At 54.2% G+C, this 22,546-nt stretch overlaps 1 protein-coding gene across 1 annotated transcript; it reads right to left on the bottom strand.

Annotated features, from left to right (window-relative positions):
- Positions 1–6,211: 6,211 nt before the first annotated feature.
- Positions 6,212–21,655, bottom strand: BCORL1 (BCL6 corepressor like 1). Its single transcript, XM_032196213.1, has 13 exons — positions 21,570–21,655; positions 20,233–20,323; positions 17,429–19,972; positions 16,924–17,089; positions 16,604–16,684; positions 15,973–16,395; positions 12,809–13,038; positions 12,487–12,693; positions 12,229–12,395; positions 11,894–12,039; positions 11,086–11,163; positions 7,384–7,537; positions 6,212–6,574 (listed from the first exon to the last, which is right to left on the bottom strand). Exons 1-13 carry the CDS (start codon positions 21,653–21,655, stop codon positions 6,298–6,300), a joined length of 4,650 nt encoding a protein of 1,549 aa, XP_032052104.1. The 3' UTR covers positions 6,212–6,297.
- Positions 21,656–22,546: the final 891 nt, after the last annotated feature.

The following is a 22,546-nucleotide window of genomic DNA, read 5'->3' as shown; positions in this document are numbered from 1 at the left end:
ACTGAAACTCTTCCCCTCGCCTCGCCTGAGAGCTGATCTGCTTGCTCCCTCTACTGAACAGCTCGGGGCACGGCCGGGCATGTTGCTTCCCTGCCCGTGTGCACACCAGGGCCCGAAATTTCTCCTCATGCCTTCCACATCTCGTCTTCCTCTGGCCGTGCTGGGTGGGCTCCCTAGCCTGGCCCACCCCTCTCCTTCCAGCAGCCCAGGGGAGGAGCAGAAAACCTTGCAAGAAGCAGCCAGGACACCCTGGTTTTACCAGAATCTGTCTCAATCCCTTCCTGGGCCCCGCTCTGGAGATTGGAGAGGATTAATGTCGCCTGACCTTGAGTGGGCTTAGCACGCTGCTACAAAGCCTCTCAGGGGGTGCGAGGCTGGGTCTTAATGACGAGTAGAGATTAACGAGTGTGCAGCAGGCACGTGGTGCTCGGAGCAGCCCCAGACCCACGGGCAGCCCTGGAGCAGCAGCTGATGGACGTCACCTTGCTGGGCCTCCTGCACTTCCTTGTATGCCAGAGTCAACAGAAACCTCATCTGGGAATCAATTTAATTCAATCAAATTAAGGCCAAGCTACATTTGATGGAGGGGCTGCAACTCTCCAGACGTGAGCTCTTGGCTTGCTGGTTCTTGCTGGTTTTCAGAAGTGGGACTGGCAGTCCAGCTGCAGCAAAGCCAGGATATCTACCTGAAGGCAGGGAGACGAGGACGGTCTTGATTCCTTCTGAGGGCTCTTCTGCGCTTCACAGAGGGGTGAGAGAGAAAGACTTTGTAGTGCTCTTTGTGGGATCTCAATAACAAAGACCTTACAGCAAATGGTACAATAAAATAACTATTTTAATAAGTTGGAATAAAGGAGGAATATAAATGGTGAGCAAATCTTATAAACCTTCAGATGCTGGGAACCTGCAGCATCAGGCAAACCCAGACGGATTTCCTATGGCACTGCAGAGATCCTGTCTGTAGAGAGGGGCTCCCCCAGCCCCGCTCCCCCCACAAGCTGTGGGGCTGAGGGGCATGTTGTAGTGTTGTGGGCGTGCTGTAGGTTCAGTGGGGCATCAGGGGTTGGTGGAGGCAGGTGGGCAGGGGGAGCAGAAAGGGGCAGGGGGACATCTGAGGGGCTGAATGGAACTGGGAGGCATTCTGAGGCTCACTGGGGCAGAGGCATCTGGGAGACTGGGGTAGGGGTTACTGGAAGCACTGGGGGGCAATGGGGCAGGGATTCATAGGGGCAAGGAGTTAATGCAGGTGGGGGGTCCGTGAGGATGGCCACAGGGTGAGGGGAGCATTGGTGGGCAAATAAACGGGACAGGGAGGATGGGCTGCAGGAGATGGAGGATTCCAGGAGGTCAGAGGGGGTCGGGAATGGCAGTCCTGTCCCGTGTTAATGTCTGTGTGAAAAATGTCTCTTGTGGCAGCTGGCCGAGCTCCCCGAGGCAGTGAGGGGCCCACAGGGCCTCTGTCACGGTGCGAGGAGGACAGCTCTGCCCCTCTCCAGCCCTGGTGGTGAAGGGTTCTCTGCAAGGACGCTCCCTGTCCCCGTATCTCCTGCCTGCCATGCCGCTCCCCTGTGTACTCTCCACACAACCGTCTGCCCCACTGCTCCCAGTCCAAGGCCTCCACTCCCAGGACTCCCCCTCACCTTATCTGCACAGATCTCCCTCCTGGGCCCATTGCCTACCCCCCAGAGCCCCTGGCTGCCCCTGCCTTCCCCACAAGAGAGTCCTTCCCTTCCCAGGACAGCGCCCTACCTCTCTCCTGCAGGGACCTGAAGCTGGAACACCTCCAGGATAGCGAGGACAATGTCAAGGTCTTTTCCCTGTTCTCCAAGAGGGTGTCCGTGGAGGCTGCCAAACCTCCAGCTTAAGCAAAGGAGCCCCTTTGCTGCCATTAACTGGTCCTATAACCTTCATATCTGCTGTGTATACGTGTACTTGTTTCCTGGTAATAGCAGGAAAAGTTTTTATTCATATATACCTATTCGCCTTATTAATCATAATAATAATTATGATTATTATTATATGGTGAAGTTTGTTGATTTGTAATAAATAGAAATGTTTATTAAACAAACCCTCTGTGTCCTCGTGTACCACAGGATCCTACAGACTCACTGTGGCAGTTGCTACATGCCCACGAGCTGGGGAGTTTCCCCCCTTTTAACTTGTCACCACAGAAGCCAAGCAATGGGGCAGGCTGTCCAGGGATGTGCTGCTGTCACCGTCCTGGTGACAGGGCCTTTCCCAGAATCACAGAATCACTTTTAGGTTGGAAAAGACCCTTCAAGATCACAAAGTCCAACCATCAACCAACTACAGAGTCCACCACTAAACCATATGCATTAGTGACACGGCCACACAGCTGAATCCCTCCAGGGACGGTGACTTCAGCATTTCTCCAGGCAGCCTCTGCCAGTGCCTGACCACCCTCTCCATGAAGGAATTCCTAATACCCAATCTAAACCTCTCCTGGCACACCCTGAGACAATTTCCTTGCATCCTATCATTTGTCACCTGAGAAGAGAGACTGAAACCCTCCTCGCTGCAATGTCCTTTCAGGTAGTTGTACAGAGCCACGATGTCTCGCCTCAGCTTCCTTTTCTCCAGATTAAACAGCCTCAGTTCCCCCTCATAAGTCTTTTTTTTTTTTTTCCAGTCCCTTCACCAGCTTTGTTGCTCTTCTCTGTACTCGATCACACAGCTCAATATCCCTCTTGCAGTGAGGGGTTCAGAACTGACCACCACATTCGTGGTGCAGCCTCACCACACACAGGGGCTGTTGCTTTCCTGGTCCTGCTGACTGCGGTGTTTCTGCCACTCTTGGCCACGCCAGGACCCACTCCTGGCCACCTCAGCATACTCTGGCCCACATTCAGCTGGCTACCAAGCAGCACCCCTGCATCCTTTTCTGCTGGGCGAATCCAGCCGCTCTTCCCCAAGCCTATATTGTGTTGTGGCGACCCAAGTGCACCTGCCCTTGTTCAACAGCACACACCTGGACCCATCGCAGCAATCCAGCCTATCCAGGTCCCGCTGCAAAGTCTTCTGACACTCGAGCAGATCAAATTGGCCTAAATTGGTATTTTCTGTGAGCTTGCTGAGGGTACAGTTGATCCCCTCATCCAGGTCGTTGATAAAAATGTGCTGTGGTTTAACCCAGAAGGCAGCTGAGCACCACGCAGCCGTTTGCTCCTTCCCCTTATCTCCCATAGTGGGATGGGGATAAAAATAAGGGGGGGGGGGGGGGGGAAGCAGGTAAAAGCTCATGGGTGGGGATAAAGACAGTATAATAGGACAGTAGAAGAGGAAGAGGGCACAGCATGCCTCTCCCACCGACAGCACCTGCAGAGAGCAGGTTTGGAGGTGATATCCATCCTTGGAGTGCCACAGCATTTGTCAGGGAGAGCCCTGAGTGCCCTGGGATGGGGCTGGGACCAGCAGCGCTGCAGGCAGGCCATCTGCCTGGAGACCCTCAGGCTCCCTTCCCACCCTTCTTTCTGATTTGAGCCCAGGACCCTGAAGATTTCAGCGCTATTCTCAATTATTTGCACTGCTTTACATCATGCTTGCACCACGTCGCAGTACGGTGGTTCAGCAGGAAACCTTGCCGTGCTCTTGGGGCAGGGACAGGAGCATCTCCAAGAGCCATCTGCCCCCTTGATTTCTGAGATCTTCCTTTGCTGCTCTGGTGCACCAGGGAGACTGCCTGCTTGGTGGGACACAGCTGAGGCTTTCCTTCAGACCTGCAGGTCAGGGCATTCCTGCTGGCAGGGCTTTGCCTCCAGGCACTGCAGAAAGCCAAGCTGGCAACCTTCGTGCTACTGTGGTGAAGGCAGGGGCAGGTAAATGACCACGGTGCTCAGCCAGGGTCTTTCTCCACGCTGAATTCCTGCTGCTGGAGAACAGTTCTTGAGCTTTCACCAGCAAACACCTCGTGTCGTTTTCTGCTCAGTTCTGCCTCAAATTGTGCTATTAAAACCCTCCAGAGCTGGCTGGTGAAAAGGCTGGATGAGGAACCGCTCTTTACTCACTGGGTGGCTACTGCAAAAAAAGAGTTCCCTTCTCCTTTGCCACCCGGGTCAGGGATGCAAAGGCTCTGCTCTTTCACTGGCACTTGTGGGAATCTCCCCTTTAGCCGAGCTGGAGCATGTCCTGGCACAGAGCGAGTTTGCTTTCTGCGCCGGCAAACCCATCCTTGGGGAGCCTCCCTCTGGTATTTTCTCCAGGCAGAGCCTCCAGCTCTCAGGGGGGGACCACTGCTGGTATCAGCACCAGAGCTGCAGCCCAGGAGAGACCAAGGACGTGGGGCAGTGTGTACACAGCCCCTGCCCTTGCTGACACAGCCACCTGCAGCAGGTCCGTGCAGTGGCACAGTACTGCTGTTTCCTTTCAGGTTTTCTTGTACTGGCTGGGGTGCAGAGGGATGCCCTCACCAGTGCTGACCCCAAATCCCTGCATGAAGCTGGCCCTTGCAGAGCCCGGCTTTTCTACAGCCCAGCTGTAGGGCCAGGCCGTGGTTCCCAGCTATATCCCGGAGCTCGCGCCGACAGCCCCTTTCCACAGGTACCGAGCTCTGGACCAACTTTTCTTGGTCAAACCATGGCCCCTAGGGCATGGCTGCACCATGCAGAACAACGTCCCTGCTTCCTGCAGCACTGCAGCCCCCCGCCGAGCCTGTGGCTGATGGGGACAGCAGGAAAACCCACCCCAGCCCTTGCAGGGGCAGCAGCATTTTCCCCTCCCTAGCATCTGGCTGCCCTCTGGGAGGCTGTGGGGCAGGAGTGCCCCAAAGGGATGAGAAGGAGCTGGGCATCCCTCCCTCCGCTTCTCCCACAGCTCCTCAGGGCACAGAAGGAAGCAGACATGGGACAAAGGAAAAGAGGCAAGACACAGGGGGCCTGATGCAGGTTTTTTCTGTACAGAAGTGTTTTTGACACCACAGCCTGTTGCTTATAATAAAACAGAAATCAGAAAGAGCAGCCAGAATACACACCCAAAGGCAAAACCCCTCGGCTTAAAAAAGGAGATGCTGGGCCCCTCAGGGAGTGGAGGCCAGCAGCTGGGAGTCCAAGGGGAAAGGGTACACCTGCCCTGGCTGGGAAGAAACACAACACAAAGAAAAAACAAACAAACAAGAAAAAAAGAAAAAAAAAAGAAAAAAAACAGAAAAAAAAAAACAACAACACCCATTGCTCCCGCTGCTGAGCAGGGGAGAGCCAGAAAAAGAAAAAAAAAAAAAAAAAAACAACAACCAGATTGTCCCGTCCTCAGAGTCCTGTTAGCACCTGTACAATAAAACTGTACCATCTACCGGGAGCGGAGCAGCCCTGCCCCGTGCCCCTGTGGCTGGCACCAGCGCGCCGTGCCCGCTCTCACCAGTAGAACTGCTCCCAGTGACACAGGAGGGGCCGTGGAGTGAGGAAAAGCCAAGCAGACACAGCGCAGGGCAAGGGGAGGGGGGTTCTGCAGTGGTGAGAGACCCCAGGGGGAGACAAGCTGCTGGAAGCGTGGGGTCTGCTCGGGGTCTGCTCGGGGTCGCAGGCTGCAGCTGCCTCCGCGACAGCCGACGGGGACTGAGGGCAGCAGAGGGAATGAAATGCGGGAAGGAGCCTGGTGAGAGGATGGAGCAGAGCGGCTGGCTCTTGGCTGGCAGGTGAGAGAGTGCCTTCAGCAGAAGCTGGCTCCGAAGCTAAGAGCAGTGACTGTCCCCAGGCTCTCAGCCGAGGTGTGAGAGTTCTGCAGCTCAGGGGCTGTGCTCCGGGGGAGCGCCAGCCATGGGGAGTGTTGGAGAAGGGCCGGAGGAAGCCCTCGTCCCGTAGCCCGCAGCTCACATAATCACAGTGATACAGACTCAGCAAAAACAAAAAGGAAACATTACAAATTAAATACTAATTAAATAAATACTATGGAAGACGTTGGGGGCAGGGAGGAGGGCAGACAGAGAGGCGCAGTTCCACAGGGTCAGGCAGGAACGTGCAGCGGCACCCACTGCCCTGCGCTTGCAGAGCTCGAGCTGGTCACTGCCCCATGAGCTCCAGCCCACCAAGCCCCACAGAGAAGGCTTCACCTCCTGCTGCTGCTGGATGGGGCTGCCAGAGAGCTGCAACCACCGCTGCTCATCACAAAGGGACCCTGGGAAGTCCTTGGAGGCGAGTGTCCTCTCGCCCCAGCTGGCACCGAGGCACCGTGAGGAGGAGGAGGACTGGCTGGCCAAAGACTCGGGTCCCTGCTGCTGGCGCTGAGAGGGCTGCTTCCCGTTGGTCCTTATTATTGCCTTGTAATGCAGGGAGCGACCTGCCCCCGTCAGCTGCTCCAGGCCTCATACTCCACCGCCGAACCCAGTAGCTGCAGCAGCTCGGGCTCGTAGTGCACCAGCTCCACTGTCTCTGCGGCACCCTGCGCTGGCTCGGGGCTCTCCTGCACCTCGTCCTGAGCCAGCACCTGGCTGAGGGCGACCTGGCGCTGGAACTCCGCCCTGGGCAGCGTGGCGACCTCGAAGTGTGGGAAACGGGCCTGGAATATGCGGGAGGACAGCTTCAGGCGCTTGAGCACGTCGGAGAAGAGGAACCAGTTGCTGGGCCTGCGAGGACAGCAAGAGGATTGTGTGTTAGGGGATGTCCCGGCAGCACCCCCAGTCTGCGGTCACCGGGGGCTCCATTTCCCTTCCAGCCATTTCTCCTGGTCACCGTACTTGTCCCAGTGGCTGGACAGAAATTGTCAGGAGTAGAAATTTGCTAGACAGAAGAGAGGCATTTTTCTTGCTCCCTCTTCCAAGTCATCCTTCTCCCCTCTGCAGGCCAAGGAAATGCAATAACCATCGTGTCACAGGAGAAGGGAGGAGTGCTCCAGTGCTGTGACCTGACTCAGACTCTCATGACAGGAGAAACCATCTTGTCAGGCCCATCAATGCAAGCTGCTGCTGACTATTGCTGCAGAAACCCTTTCATCAACCAACTGGGGCTTTACTCAAAAAATATATATAAAAATTTAAAAACAGTCTACGCCATGTTTTCTTATGAGATGGCATAAGATAGGGAGTGTGCCACAAGAGGGTTATCCTGCCTCAGCAACAGCAGTTTGCTGCTACTAGGAAAGCTGTCCTAGTTCCATGCCTCTGTGTCTTTACATGTAGAACAAGGATCAAAGTAATTTCATCCATTGGCAAACTCTGAGATCTACAGGACGAATACGTAACAAGCTAAACTCTACACTACCTGTCTCCTTTGCAGCTTGGGCTCTCAAGAGTTTCCTCAAGCATGCATTAATTTTCAATACCTGAACATTTCACATTATCCCCAATGTGGAGGTTAACCCTCAGGCCCATGAGCCCCCTTCTATTGCAGCATTAATGTCACCCAAATTCTCTCTGCTGCAGGAAAAGAGACTCACCCGCGAGACACTGACACCTGGAGGTTATAGCTGGGAAGCAGCGGCTTGTCTGAGAACTCAAACATGAAGTTGTCGGGATCTTGCTCCTCTTCCTCCTGGTCTGAACTTCCCGGAGGGTTGAGCAGAAGATCGCATCCAATGGTATCTTTCCCCTCTGCAATAAGCAAAACAGACGTTGGTATTGCTCAGTTTCACTCTAGCCAGTGCTCATCACTCCCTGGGGCATAACTCCGGACCAGCTACCAGCACAATCCCACACGCATGGCCCCACAACACCACAGGTGTGAAAGGTAACTCCCAGGGGCACCTCCTGCTCTCTTTCCAGCCCCTCTTCTTGGAGAAACTCTCGAGAGTGCAAGGCTGCTCCACAGAGTGAGTGAGTTATGTAGGAAGAACATCTGACATTATAGCGACCTTCAGGTTTACACTGATCCCGCATGAGACAAGGGACTGCCTGCTGGCAAGATGAGACACTTCGACTTGGCAGGTATTTTTTGGGGTCAAGCACACACTCTCCGTGAAATGGCCTCAGCTCTCACCCCTTTACTAGCACAGCTATTTGCAGCCTGGAAGAATCTGTACCAGCCAGGAAGGAGGTGAGTGTACAAGATGCTTTGTCTGCACAGATCCTATAAAAGAAGGCACTGCTCTCTGCTCGAGTGCTCTGCCACCCAGATCCCACTCTTGACAACTGTCGGTGGGTTATCTAGAGGTACATGCCAGTAACCGTGTCTAAATAAGGACTGCAAGACTGTGCCACCAAACTGTGCAGCAGATCTGAAGCTTACTAAAACAAAGCAACAGTAAGTGTGATTTCATAGATTTCTGGCATAAAGCTAGCTTTTCTAGGAGGTTTCTGAGCTCCAGCAGGATTTGCTTGCACGTGTTGAAAAATAGCTTTCTGCCTGGGTTTTATTAATAAAAGGTATGAATAGTCTTGGGTTTGCAGAGCCTGCTGAGATAATATAGGATAACTCCAAAAACTTCCAGAAAATAGAGTGAAGATTTAACAGAGCAAAGTAGACTAAATGTGCTGATAAGCAAATAAACCAATCATGCAAAAAAAGTCCAAGACTACATATGAAAGAAAAGGCTGCCAAAAAATCTTACGGTGTGCTGCATGAGCAAGATCCAGGCACCATACTGCTCTGCAAATAAACGCAGCACCTAGCAGGAATGTTATGTTAATAGACAACCTACAGCTGGTGACAGGAGGTGTATTCACACATGGGTCTCAGGAAAAAATTAAATAATGTCTTGGTCCTGCCAAGGAAAAAAACACATCCTTAAGAAACAGAAAAACTTTGATCTTCAAAAGTTGCTGTAGGAAAGGGCAAAAATAAGTGACATGAACATTGCTCTGGTATCACTGCTAGGCAAAGCTGAAATGCCATTGCTGAAAAAAAAAGACAAAAAACACCACGTTTCTTGAACTTGGGAAAAAAAGAATTAAATGCATTTAATATGGCAAAAACAATGGCCCAACATCTCTCCTGAAAACTGCTCACACTCAGTCCTGTCTGTTAACCTGAGTGACGGCTGCTGACGAACAAGAACATCCTGTGCCACCACAAGACAGAGATAATCAGGCACAATAATGCTAGTCCCAGGTGCAGAACAAAACCCTGCAGTGGGACTTAGTATCATGAGCTACAGGAACATAAAGAGTATGATGCTGACGAGCTTACCATACCCAGACCTTAGAGATCCCACACCCTCGTTTGTCTCATTTTCCTTTGGCCCCCAGAGATTTGCAGATCTAAGGGAAAACGCAGACAACATTCCTGCCTCAAAGAATAGAAATGGATCAAGCAGGGGCCTGGAATTTTTCCTCCATCCTGAGCAACATGTAACATTCAGTGGGTAGCTCTGATGGAAAGGGAAACTTTGGGTCAATTACTCTGCAGCAGGTACTTCGCTGCCCTGGGGACCATCTGCTGTCAGGAACCAGAGGTGACTATTGAAGAAAGGATTACTTTCCAGCTGGGTTCGTTCCTTGCTGCATCTTGCCCCACAGACTCACAAAAGCAAGTGAAAGGGTTACACTGGAAACACTCCGAGCAGAGAGGTGAAAGGAAGGACAGTAAGACTGACCATCTGACAGCAGCGTGCTACAACTTCAGCTTGGGATCTCTGCCTTCCCCTCTCTGAGCCACAGAGGGAAATATCACAAGCTATATCATGTCATTGCGTTTCAGAATATTTTGTGGTCCCATCTCTCTTGGGATCATCAGCCTCAGGTCTGGGAATAACCTAAGTTCTCCCAAGTGCTCTGTGGAAGTAACCATTGAAGTCTGAAGCAGCTGAGATGCATCAGCCCACCCAGCAATGGAAAGATCTTTCCACTGGAGCGAGGCTGAAAAGATATTTCTCAGGAATTGTATAGGCAGTTTAATGCTGGATTGGTCTGACTTGTTAACCAACTTCAGGCAGCACGGGATAGAAGGAAGACAAAGCCTGATAAATGGCACCGTGTGAATGACAAGGACCCAGGAGACATCCACAGCAGACAGGAGCTAGTGTGAAGCCCCACTGGAAGAAGCAGGGTGTGTTTTAACAGAGACCGTTGTCTTTCTCCATCCTCAATGAAGAAATGCTCTGAAGAGCTCAACTGAGGTCTAGGGGAAGGAAATGAAATGCTGTCCCCAGTGCTTCCTGCAGTGCCCTTCCATGTATTAGCCAAGCATCTCAGCAAGTTCCTTGTGAGCAGTGAACTGCCATCACTGATGGCATCCCAATAGCCCTCATCCCACCGAAGGTTAGCCAGATTAAAAAAAAAAAAAAAAAAAGCCAAAAAAAACAGGTAAAAGGAGCTTTTTTTTTTCCATATGGGACAGAAATGTTCAAAGATATTCACATCTATGCTATTAGGTATACAAAAAGCAAAACCAAGATGACACATTCCAAAATTACTTGCATGTGGCAGTGGGCCTCCTACAGGGTACAAGAATTTGACAGTGTACAATCTCACACCAGGATCTTGAGGAGGAAAGGACACTGATGAATGGGGTACAAGCAGATACTCAAGCACGTAAGCTCTCTGGGCAACCAAGAACTCGGCATGCTGTAGTAAATGATGACAGCCACTCTCTTACCCAGCAAACCACACAATTTCCTTGTTTAGCTCAGAAATCCAGGTAGGAATCAGTGATAAGTCAAAAGGGGTAATATCTTTGGAATATTTAAGTGAAAGAGAAGCTACTTTTCTTTTGGTCAAGAGGACTCTTCTTAAAGGATTGTAATAGCTTCAAGTATTAGAAATCCATTAGAAATCCAGAGGAAGGAGGCTGTGGTTTTAACAGTTTCTTTGGCCCAAGGTTGCACCTAGGGGTGAGCAACTAAAATCGACAGCCTTCTAGCTTGGCAGCAAAAGTAACACAAGTCTCTACGAAGGACTCGGAAGTGATGATCTATCATCTTGGAAGTGGCTGGGAGGGATTCCACAGAGGGAATCACCAGCAGCACCTGGAGTCTAGTCTTGCTCACTGTTTGCAGCCTGCTTAGAAGGACCCCCAACATGTAGTTTCCCAAAGAAAAAGTCCCTTTCAGGAGCAGTGGGAACTCTCAGCATGCAGCATTATGTCAAGATAGCTGAGATGTGATTTGGGAGGGAAGACAGAACCGAGTGAATGCTGCGTTATTTCACAGACACAGTTCTCTCTGCTCTGCTGCTGTAAATTAAATGGGATTGACTGAACTCACCGAGTACAGAGCTGCTGTAGAAGTCCCATGCTGTTTGAGGATCCCCATCAGCGCGCCCCTGGAGATCCAGAAGGTAATCTAAAGAGGAAAATTCGAGATGATTAATGCTTATCTACTGGTCACATTGTGATCCTGGCATACATATCCATTGATCCTGGGTAAGATACATCATCTCTGTTGCTTTTTCTCTGCTGCAAAGTTAGGCAGTATGGCAGAATCTGAACCATAACTTACTTGCAAGAAGGGTACTTTCACTCAGGATAATACAGCATTGCCCTGGCCCAAGAATATAAAATAGAAGCTAAAAGGGGAAAACAACTGACAACACTACATGGGTTGGAAAGGTTCTTAGAGTCATCTCAAGTTCAAAATTGCATCACCAACATGTGCACATAACATTAAGCCTGGAGGAGCACAGACAGACAACTGGCAAACAAGACTTTTTAGAAACTGGAGATTTTCTGCCTTACATTTATCTGGGAACCACCACCATTTACTCCATCTCTCTCTTCCTCACTGTTGTGTAGAAGCCCTGACACTCATCTTACTTCTATTTAAACAGTATAGAAAGACATTGCTGTTATTCTTGCCTTGCACATTAGAGGTCAAAAAGTGACTTGTCTCTTATTTGGTAAATGATATATTTGTCTATAATTAAAAGTTGGGTGGTAAAAACATGAACACAACAGCACAGAGTGAAAATTACTCAGCCACTGACTGCTCGGGCACTTCTAAACCCTTCAGCACCCAGACTTGGTCCTGTATGCTGCCACACAGAAGCACTGCCACCCCAAGGCTTGGCACCTACCGCAGAGGAAGCGCTTCATCACATCACTGGTGGCAAGCTTCACAGCTGTCTGCCCAGAGTAAGTGGCCAGAGTGGGATCAGCACCATAAGAAAGTAGAAGCCACATGGTTTCCAGGTTGTCATTTGCCACCGCATCATGGACAGGCCTGCAGGGACAGGAGCATTATCAGAAAAAAAAGAAGATACTGGAGGAGACTGCAAAGCAAGTTATACATTTTGGGTTAAAACAAATCTAGTGACGACCGATAGCTCTTCCTGATAAACACGTCCTGCTCACTGCCTCCAAACTTTTTGGTGCTTCCCCAGAAGCGCCCCCTCCCCTCTCCCTGACTTGCCTTGTGCCATCCTGCGCACTGCAGTTCACGTTGGCGCCGTGCTCTAGCAGGATGTGGAGGATGTCGATCCATCCTCGCGCACAGGCTTCGTGCAGAGCTGTGTAGCCAGCATTGTCACGATGGTTCACGTCACTGCTCTTTTTCTGCAGGCAATAGAGCACCACATCCTACAGGAACGACACCGTTGCAGGCCTGGTTACACGCAAACCAAAATAAGGCAGCACGGTACACAAAGCAGCCAGGGGCACCAAAACTCACCTTGTAGCCCAGGCGAGCTGCTCGCTGCAGAAGGGTCTCCCCTGCGTTTTTGTTCACTATCAGCCGCCGTGCTTCAGGAGGAATGTGCTGGGCCACAGGCGACTCAGGGGAGTTCCCTGGGCTGACACAATGGGATTTACAAAGTGGCCACGAGTCCTGGGGCTTCTTCGGAGAGCGCATTTTGGGCTGGATCCAGCATCCTTTCACCTGGAGAAAAAAAGAAAAAGGAAAAAAAAAAATGAATACAACTTCTTAGCACTTGCAGGCATGGCTTGCAGACAGGAAACACCCTCTCATTTCTCCCCACCAGTTCAAGCCATACCTTCCCCTCATCACAGATTCCTGCCAGGTGTTTGGTTTTACATTTGCGTTTTCCTGATGGTTTCTCTAGCTCTTCTTGGACAGGAGAGCTGTCTGAGCTCTCCAGGAAAAAGCCATTCCGAAAGTCTGCGTGTCCTTGAGATTTTCGGGGGGATGGGGAAAGCCTGCTCCTCAGCTGTAGCTCTGTGCCTTTACCCTGCGCAGACTCCTTCTGCTTCCGGTACCTAAAATCTAAAGGAGAAATGGGAATGATGGAGTTTCTGTAGGTACAGGAGCAGAAACCAGTCAAAACAAAGCGTTCATCTCTGATGGCCACGCACACAGAAATCCAGACCACGGTAGAGGCCCCGTAGCATGACACAAGCAGCAAATACGCAAATTTTCCCCATCAGGGATGGACTCAGCATGGACACAAGAAGCACAACAGCAGACAGCCACCCTAGTCTGAAAAGACCAAACCTGCTGAGATTTGGGACTCTCACACAACTCACTGAGGTTTTTCTTTAGAGAACGCAGTTTGTCAGCACGTCTGTCAGCATGTAGTGGAGTAACTGCACGCTTCCCTTCTATCTGCAAGGCTAAGCAGGACTCAGATGGGGTACCCCTTAGAGAGAACAGGACATCCAGGAGGTGTCCCCTTTTTAAGCTGTCCATGAACAGTCATTGCCTACAAAACCAGACCCTACCTTGCCCTCTCATGTCTTCCCCTTAAGCAGGGCATTAGGGTTTCAATTTCATACGCATGGAGGCAGGAAATACTCGAGTGCCTCAAGGGAAATCCGGGCTTTCCTTCCTTTCACGATGCAGAGCTGCGGGGTCCTGTTCATCGTGGAAGGACACGCAATCTGCTTCACTGAAATAGCAACATCCCATAGCAAGGGCACGACAGCAGTGAGAAAAAGCACGGAACCAAACAGCAAAGCCCCGTGACCAAATAACCACCCTGCCACGAACGATAATGTACAGCTCCCTCTGCTGTTTCTGAACAGTGTCTGAACCAAACAGGTTACAAAGGAAGGGCACTGTGCAGATCGAAGGAGAGCAGAGGCATCTGCATGCAGCTTTTCAAAATCAGAGTCTATCAAGCATGGCTCTGTCTATGGCTTTGGGCACTTTGTGAACAAAGCCTCATTTCTAGGTGAAGAGCTAGGAAATGCCCCTGCGGGTTACTTCAAGGGATCAAGAGGATAATCCTCAGAAACATAATGCTTGGGTCTGTTAGGGACACTGCGTGAATGACTGATCCTGCTGCCTGCAGCACCAAGGCAGGTTTTGTAGGTGTCCGGGAGCAGCTTCCAAGTCACGCTAAGGCTCTAGCTTCACCACATCAACCAGAACAACTGAGGAGTGCAGAAGCTACCTTACAAAAAAGCTGGGACTCCTCTGCCTGGTGAGAAGGCTGAAAGGAGGTGGCTGAAGTTTGTAAAAATCACAAATGGGTGGATCAGCCGAATGGAGAAATCTTGTTCAAACCCAGTCCTGCTGTGCAAAGCTTAGGGGCACTCCATGAAATGAGTTAAAAAACACGCAGAAGGAAGGGCTTTGCACCGCAAGGACAGAACTTCAGGGCTTTGCTGCCACCCAGGGGTGGTGGAAGCAAGTATCAGCAAGACCTGAAAGGATTCAGACAAATTCTTGGCCACGAGGGCCATAAATTAACTACAAAAGGCCTGGTTAGGGACAGCCCCAGTTTAGCTGCTCTGAATGCTGGGGAATCCCGGCCAGCTGCAGCCTGGCTAAAGCTGTGCTCAGGGCTTGCCCTGCATCACCTCTGTGCTTGCTGCAGTCAGGAGAAAACTGTGGGCTAGACAGACCCTGGCAGCACGCTGGATGTTAAGGCTGCAATGAAGCAAATGAAGCAATGGCTCTAGGCCACAATTTCCAAATCTGACATAGAGCAGCACGTATATCTGAGGACCAAACAACCAGTCTGTAAGAAAAACTGGCTTCTGGGCAGAAGACAGGCACTTTTAAGATGTGTGATAAAGCTCCGGGAGAAAATTCTTCCAAATGCTGCTGCATTCAAACTTCTGCAGGCTCTGTTTGGAACAGCCTGCAGTGGGAGACAGCCTGAGAGAGTCTGGGAGAGAACTGCAGAGATGCCAGGAAACCCATCAGAACTTTGCTCCTGATCACACAGCATAAAGCTAGGCTAGAGCAGAAACAGCTTGGGAGGACAGTTGTCATCTCTACTACTACTCCTCGTGCCTCATCAGCATTACAGCTTCTCTTGGGGGCTGATGATCTGAGCACTAATGCTGCGCAGCGGACAGCAGCAGTTGTGCAGCCACTACATCGCTTCTGAGGGATGAACTGGGGAGCTGGCACAAGTGCTTCCCCCAACAGCACGGCTTAGACGTGCTCTTCTGCAGCCCTACCAGAAGTTACCCGCAGCAGACACACCGGTGAGCTACCAGCCCTCTGAGACACCTGCCTTTTGGTGGATCAATCCCATCCTTACAAGGGCTTCAAAACGCCCCCTGCATGGGCAGAGAGAAGGGAGGACAGAGACTGCTAGATCTCAGGGGAACACAGATCACAGATTTCATTGTGACCACACGGTTGGGGCAGTTAGAGAAGAAAATGTAAGAGTGGAGGTAGAGCAGGAAGCAGGACACAAGCAGGTGGCACGGCTTCCTCAAGGCAGAGCTGCCAATACAAACCACAGGGGAGGATTTCTCTGTCGCCTGCAAACACTCTGGCTTTGTTAATCCTTACGGTCCTTGGTAGAAGCTTGCAAGTTAAGTTAATAAAGCAAAACAGAGCACACAGAAGCCTAGTTGAACCGGGATGGTCCTGTCTCCCTCTGCTTTAGCTGAGAACGTTGAACACCACTCTCAGGGGTCCATGCTTGTCCAGAAATGTTTCACTGTGCTACCTCGTCTGATCCCCATCTTCCCATGCCCTCTGTCTTAATCTGAGGGTGAGATCAGTGCCTAATTAGCCACATAAGCTGACGTTTCATGCTCAAAAATTTACTGCAAACACTTGTGAAAGAAATGATCAGTTGAGTGGCTCACACTGTGGACATCAAGCCCATTGCTCTGATTGTGCTGACAAAACCCCGTAATTATTTAGAGGGGAGAAAAAAGAAAAAAAAAAAAAAAAAAAAAAAAAAAAGCCTTGGGCCCTGGCCTGGTACCAGAAACTCTTCCGATATTGTACCTGCTTTGGATTTTCGCCTCCTGTGGGGGAAGCCCACTCGTTCTTCCTCTCGTTCAGTCAAGTACTCCCCTGTCTGGTATCTCCGACTTTTCTGTCGTCTCCTTTTCTTTCTTTTGATGTGGCTGTCATCCTCCTCCTCGTCGTTGGGCTCCCATAGCTGCCTGGGTGCTTCCACTCTCCAGGGCAGCTCCCGGGTTCTCCTCGCATGACAGCTGCTCCTCTCCGACAGAGACCTGTCCCTGGCCCTGCGACTGTGATAGCGTGATGCTCGGTGGGATTTCCGCAGCTTGCGACGTTTCAAGGACGTCTCTTCCTCCTCCTCTTCCTCCTCTTCTTCCTCATCCTCCTCCAACAATGGTAAAATGCCTTGCCCAGTCACATCACACTCTCCCATCACGCTAGCTGACGAGCCAGCGATGCTTCCTGCAAGAAAGCGCAAATTCTAGCTGACAAAAAAAGCCAAGATCTCTACAAGAAAAACAAAACAAAACGTGAGGCAGGACGGAAGGCAGGCACAGGACTTCGTGAAGAGGGAAACGCTCACAATCCACCCGGGATGCCAGTGACCTGCCAAGGAGGTGAAGCGCCCAGAAGGGCTGTCTCAGTGCCTGGGATCCTGGCACCAACTCACCCGACTGACTGCGTGTCCGGCTGCTCAGCACCACCGGAATGAAGTCCCGAAAGTTGTTCTTGGGCTTCTTCTCAAGGCAACCTGTGGGGAAAACCACCCCTTGAGGAGATGCGCCACAGATCCCTGCACACACATCTGCTGGCCCGGGACGGGCAGTCCAGCAGCTCGTTTCTGCTCTGTTTAGGGTCCCAGTTTGTGGTAGGAAACCACCAGCTCCAGAGGCCATTCTGGAGACCTACAGCTCGGTCCCACAGCACCAAGTACATCCCAAACCGCCGCAGCCTGACCCTGCAAGAACACACTGCCTTTCACAACAGTACCTTCCTCGTGGCTGTCCCCACGGTGTGCCGGAGACGGGAACTCTGTCTTCGCTGGCCTCCTACGCTTACGCTTTACCCTGAGGCTGTTGTGATCCTTCACTGATGCCAGGCCAGTTCGGCCTTCTCGCTTGCTGAGTTCGTGCAGATTGTCGTGGTGTTTTCGCCACTGTGAATGGAGGACACAGACTGAAGCTTGAGCTGCTGATTAACGGTGCTGGAGGAGCAAGGGAGAAGGGACAAAACACCGTCCCCCGCTCATCACGCTGGTGCCCTCCGGCATTTCTGACAACCCAGATCCATTTTTGCTCTCAGTTGCCCACAGATACGGGGTATTTCAGACACGAACCCACTGCCAGGCAAAGCCAAAGAGCGCGGGCAGGAAGCCCTGTGCTCTCCGCTGCCCTCCCCCATGAGAGCTCCCTCCTCACCCCCAAGCTCACCCTCTAATCTCTGCAGTAACCCACCAGCCCCGGCCAATTCCCCTTCCTCGCAGCCCCTCACCCACCTTCCGGCCGTGCAGGCTCTGGCTCCCCAATTTGCTCGGGGACTCCTCGCCATCCTGCGCTTTGCACTTCAGTCTCTTTTGCGCCTGCCTGGCGTCCCCGTCGTGCTGCCGCTTGGATTTGCAGCGCACGCTGCCCTCTTGCTTGATCTGGCCCACGCCTTTCAGCTTGACCTCGGCAAAGGCCTGGGGAGCAGCCCCAGCTCGCAAGCAAGTCACGGATGCAAAGGAGACGTCGCACTCCACCCGCTCCTTCTTGACCCTGCACAGATCCACCTGGCGCACGCACTGGAGGGGCTCTGCAGCTGGCGGCTGCTGGGAGCCTTCGCAGCCCAGCTCCTTGCGTTGGCTCGCCGCGGGCGCCTCTGGAATCCCGCGCAGGCTCTGCTGCCCGACCGCGGGCAGATCGTGGGACAAGTAGGCTGCTAACACTTGGTTTTTAGGCTTTGCATCCGACTGTTTGAGGCTACAGCTCCCCTGGGGAGTCTCAGTCTGTACACCGCCCTCTTTGCTGGAGTCAGCTTCTGGTCCATCGCACTCTTGACTCTTCTGAGGGTTGTCCACCTTCCCCTTTCCCCCCTTCCCATCCAAAGCGGTGGTCTGAGGAGACGGACCTGCATTCAGCGGGGCTGGATTGGCCTGCTCCTCGCAGAGCTTGGGCAAGGCCCGGCAGCTCTTGCCCTTGGAGGCAGCTTCCACGGGCGGGAGCCTGGGCAGCCCCTCCGGCAGGCTCTGGGCTGCGGCGCTCGACTCCGTCGGCTGCACGCTCAGGAAGGTCGGGAGCTCGCCTGCACCAGCTGGCTTGCAGGAGCTGCTCTGGTTCGGGGGCAGCTGCCCCGTCGTGGAGATGCCAATCGAAAGCAGGGGGGTTTGATGATAAGGAGACCAGCCAAGAGGCAGGAGCTGAGGATTGGAGGGTTTTCCGTTCACGGGGCAGCGCGGGTACACACTTCCCTGGACGGGGTTCCAGGTGGAGATGTCCTTGGACTGACATAAAGGAGCTCCCGGAGTGGCTCTGCCGTGAAGCCTCCTGGCAGGATCCTGCTGTTTCTCTGCTCCAGCTTGGTTGGCTTTCTTCCCGCAGGGAACCCCGGTGCTTCGAGGCTCTCCCTGGTCGATGATGGAAATAGGTTCCTGCTTGGGAAGGTGGCGCGGGTCCCTGCTGAAGCTCACGCCGGGGTCCTTGCTGAGCAGCAGGGAGGCAGGCACTGGGTTGGCGACGCCGACGTAGGTGCCCGGAATGGTGCTGATGAGCGTGGTGTTCTTCACCCAGGAGCCCTGCTCTCCGTTCCGCAGGAAGTCGGGGAAGATGACGAAGGGCGGGGTGGCGCTGAGACACGAGGTGACGCTGCTGCCCGTGCTTTGTGCTGCACGCTGGGACTTGGACAGGACCGTGGTGAGAAGCGCTTTGCCGCTGGTGTGCACGGGCGTGAGGATGGGCATCGGAGGCGTTTTGCGCTGGCTGGGCGGAGGCAGCTTCTGGCGATTGGACTTGGAGGAGAGATCGAGCGGCATCTCGCTGCACTCCGGAGAGGAGACCATCTCGCGCTCCAGCTGCGGAGGAGACTTCAGAGGAGAGACTGAAGTAGCAGTCCCCGGTGCATGCGGCTCAGGCGCTGCCGGGGCTCTGGCGTGCGTGCCAGTGCCAGAAGAGGGAGCAGTGCTTCCGCACGATGCTGCCGGTGCAGGCTGGCTGGGCGAGAGGGAAGGGCCGGCTGTGGACGGGGGAGTGCCTTCGGCAGCGGGCTGGGCACCACTTCCACCTGAAGGTGAAGAGCAGCTAAGCTCCACGGACACCACTTTGGCATCTGGAGCCAAGGGCCTGGTGACAGAGAAGGTGTAGGGGTAGGAGCGCAGCTCTGGGGAAGCAATAATGCCTGGAAGGCAACGCTCGTGTAGGTAAGAAGGCAGGACAGGGAGGGTGAGCGTGGAGGAGACCCCTAAGGTGCTTGGAAGCGTAGCCACAGTGAGCGGCTGCCCGCAGCTAGGTGGTGGGATGTACACTAGCGACTGGCTCGGGCTCAGAACTGTCCCAGGCTGAAAGGACAGGGGCACTTTTTGCATAGCAGGGGCCTGAGATGTGGGAAAGCACACTCTACTCAAGGTAAAAGTAGCAGGGGTGGAGGCTGAGGTGTTGCAGCCGGAAGCAACCACAGACAACGTCCCTTCTGCCAGCACTGCTGGCCCTTGTGCTCCAGTGCTCAGGGTGGTTTTCTCCTTCCCAGCAGGCTCGCTCTCTGGAGCCGCAGAGCAGGCTGGAGGAACGTCAGCCTGCTTGTCACTGGGAGGATCTGCAGGTGTCCAGGCAGCATCAGCACCACTGCTCTCCTGCTCAGCGGCTCTGGGGATCGCAGGCTCCTGCCCTCTGCCATCCCCCTGGCTTGCCAGAGGGCCCTGGACGTCATCTTTCACAGTCTTTCCCACACACTCTGCGTTCGGGTTGGGATCAGGCGGCTGCTCTTCCAGTTTGGGTCCAAGCTTTTCCTCCACCTTGCCGTCTGCATCCTGGGCACCGCTGCCATCACCGCTGACCGCTGTGAGCTCCACCTGCAACCAGAAGGGAGAAGATGACCCTGAGAAGCTGTGCAAGCTGGTTCAAGCTCCTAGTGAGGCAGGCAGGACGTTCTCCCCGTGTCCTGCAGGCAGGGCTCAGGAAGGCCACGCCAACAGCTCTTTCCAGCTTAGAGCATCGCTCTAAGTGCACCTGGGTGCATCCCTCTGGAGGGGGGGCCTGCAGGACCCCTTGGGCAGCTGTTCCATCAGAGAAAAGGCCCTCTCTGCCCCCGACGGGCGCACAAGGAGCTCACCTTGGAAAGGCTGCTGCTGACACAAAACTCTTGAGACCCCAAGTGCTGGGAGCTGTTGGTTTTAGACTCCTCATCAGAAAGGGGGGCTCTCCTAGGGGAGGAACAACAAACACAGCGTTACCACACCCGGGGCCGACCCCAAGACCCCCCACACCCCGTTCTTAGGGACAGCAGAGCAGCCTGCGGGCAGCAGCAGCGAGCTCCAGCTGCTCACCGGGGCTCCGAGGGGCACCGGGACGGGGCCCGGGGCCCTGCTTCGGGGCCGAGGCGGCTCCACCCCGGCGGGCAGCGAGCGAGGCGCCAGAGGGCGCCCGAGCCCGGGCGGCCCAAGGAGCTGGACAGCGGGCGGCCGCCCCGCCCGGCCCGGCCCGGCCCGGCCCGCGAGGCCTCGGCTCCCCGCAGCCCCCGGGCCCGTGCCCGTTCCCCACGGGGGAAGCCGGGGGCAGGTCCCAGCCGCCGGGCCCGGGCCCCGTGGGCTGCCCCGAGCGGCCCCTCGAGGCCGCTCCCACCCCCCCCCACACCCGCCCCCGGTGCCTCCACACAAGGGCCGGGGCCGGGCGGCCCGGTTGGGGCTCGGAGCCCCGCCGGGGGGTGCTTGGGGCGAGCGAAGCCCCGAGCGGTTGAGGAGAGGCGGCTGGAGGGCGACGCCGTCCTCCGGTTCTTATCTGAGGGCCGCAGACGATCCCTGCCCGCGCTTCTGCCCCAGATGAGGCTGAGCTCTTCCCTATCCCGCTCTTAGGGCTGGCGCTGGGAGGGCTCGCTGCCAAAAGCCTCCGCTGAGGAAGGCAGGGAGACAACGGGCACGCGCTGCCTGTGAGCCTGTGAAGCCTTCCAGGCTCTGGCAAATGTTCTGGATGTGTGGAGCCTCCAGGAAGGCACCGACTGATCCGTTTTGAGCAAGACATGGGGCAGGTTCAGAGCGAGCCTCAATCGATGCTGCCTCCGGGCCACTAATCCTCCCTCAGCTCCTGTTTGGTGGTGGCATGTCACCGCTCTCCCACCGGACCGTTAGGTCTGCACTGACCCCCCCCGGGTCACTGGGAGCTCTTCTTAGTAGCTTGGCTTGCGGTGGGTCAAGCCTTTCCCTTCAAGCCTCTTTCCTTTCCCTTGCGGTTAAGGGCACAAGTCTGACGAAGCCGACGGCGTGCACAAACAGCACAGCCCCGAGACCCACCGGTGCAGCCAGACGCAGCCGATGGGTCCTCTGCAGAGAGCAGAGACCTCACCCCTCGGCCCTATCCCCTACTAAAAGCAGCAGCCCCACCGGAGCCTCTCTCCCAGACCCCTCGCTCACGTCCTCCACCTCGTTCCCCCGGCAGGCCACCCACGCACCTCACCTCTCCTCGTTGAGGCCACACATGCGAATCCGCTCTGTGCTGGTCCAGTTGTGCACCCCGCTGTAGAGAGGTGCTGTAGAGATCATGACAACTGCTCGTCACCGACCAGGGCCTGCTGGGGCTCGAGGGGCCACTCTGCCTACAGAGAGCAAAAAAAAAAAAAGAAAAAGCGTAAACCAGAGGCTTGGTAACTCCTGCCAGGATGAACATTCAACCATGGTTATCCCTGCTGCATCATCAGGCAGGGTGGGTGTAATGTCCGAGATGCTTCAGGGCTGGAAGGTGACTGGAAGAAATAAGCAGTGCCCCAGGACGGGATCCACAGTCCGCTCATCCTCTTAATCAAAGATCTTTATTGCCAAAAAGCCTCAGGCTACCGCCTCGCGAGTTTCACGCAGGTGAAACCCCACGCACAGGCGTATCCTTTGCAAGATTCCCCCGGTTTTCTTCCCGCTCCGAAGGAACCTCCAGCACAGGACAGGGCGCCTCGAGACAGACCTTCGCCCACGACCATGATGGCCTGTTCAAACACGGACACCCCCGAGGCTTCGTATTACATCGATAAACCAGCATGTGCCGGGTTCAACGCGGAAAAACTCAAACGAGGAAGCAGATGAGGAACCCGAGGGGGGGGGGGGCAGAGGCTTGCCAGCAGTGCCATCGGACGTGCCGTGATGCAAACACCTCCACGCCTCAGCACAACAGCACCTTCTGTCGGGAAGGTGCCGGTATTCAGCGGAGGTACGGGGTGAAAGTGGGGGGGGGGAAAACACGAGGAAACACAGAGACTTGCGAGCATCCGCGATGCACCGTCGGCTGGGTGGAGCTTTCGAGGGAGGCTATCGCAGCCAATCGTGCAGCGCTGGGTGTTGGAGCATTAAGGCAGCTTTGCTGCTGAAGTCGTATCAGGGAAAAGGCGAGGAAAAGGAGGAGAGGATCTACGGCACTACGCAGGTCGGAGCCAGCAAGGGACTGCC

This window comes from Aythya fuligula, chromosome 13 (assembly GCF_009819795.1).
Source record: "Aythya fuligula isolate bAytFul2 chromosome 13, bAytFul2.pri, whole genome shotgun sequence".
NCBI classification, from domain to species: domain Eukaryota; kingdom Metazoa; phylum Chordata; class Aves; order Anseriformes; family Anatidae; genus Aythya; species Aythya fuligula.
The sequence above is the reverse complement of the archived record's forward strand: the minus strand, read 5'-3'. Positions and strand labels throughout refer to the sequence as shown.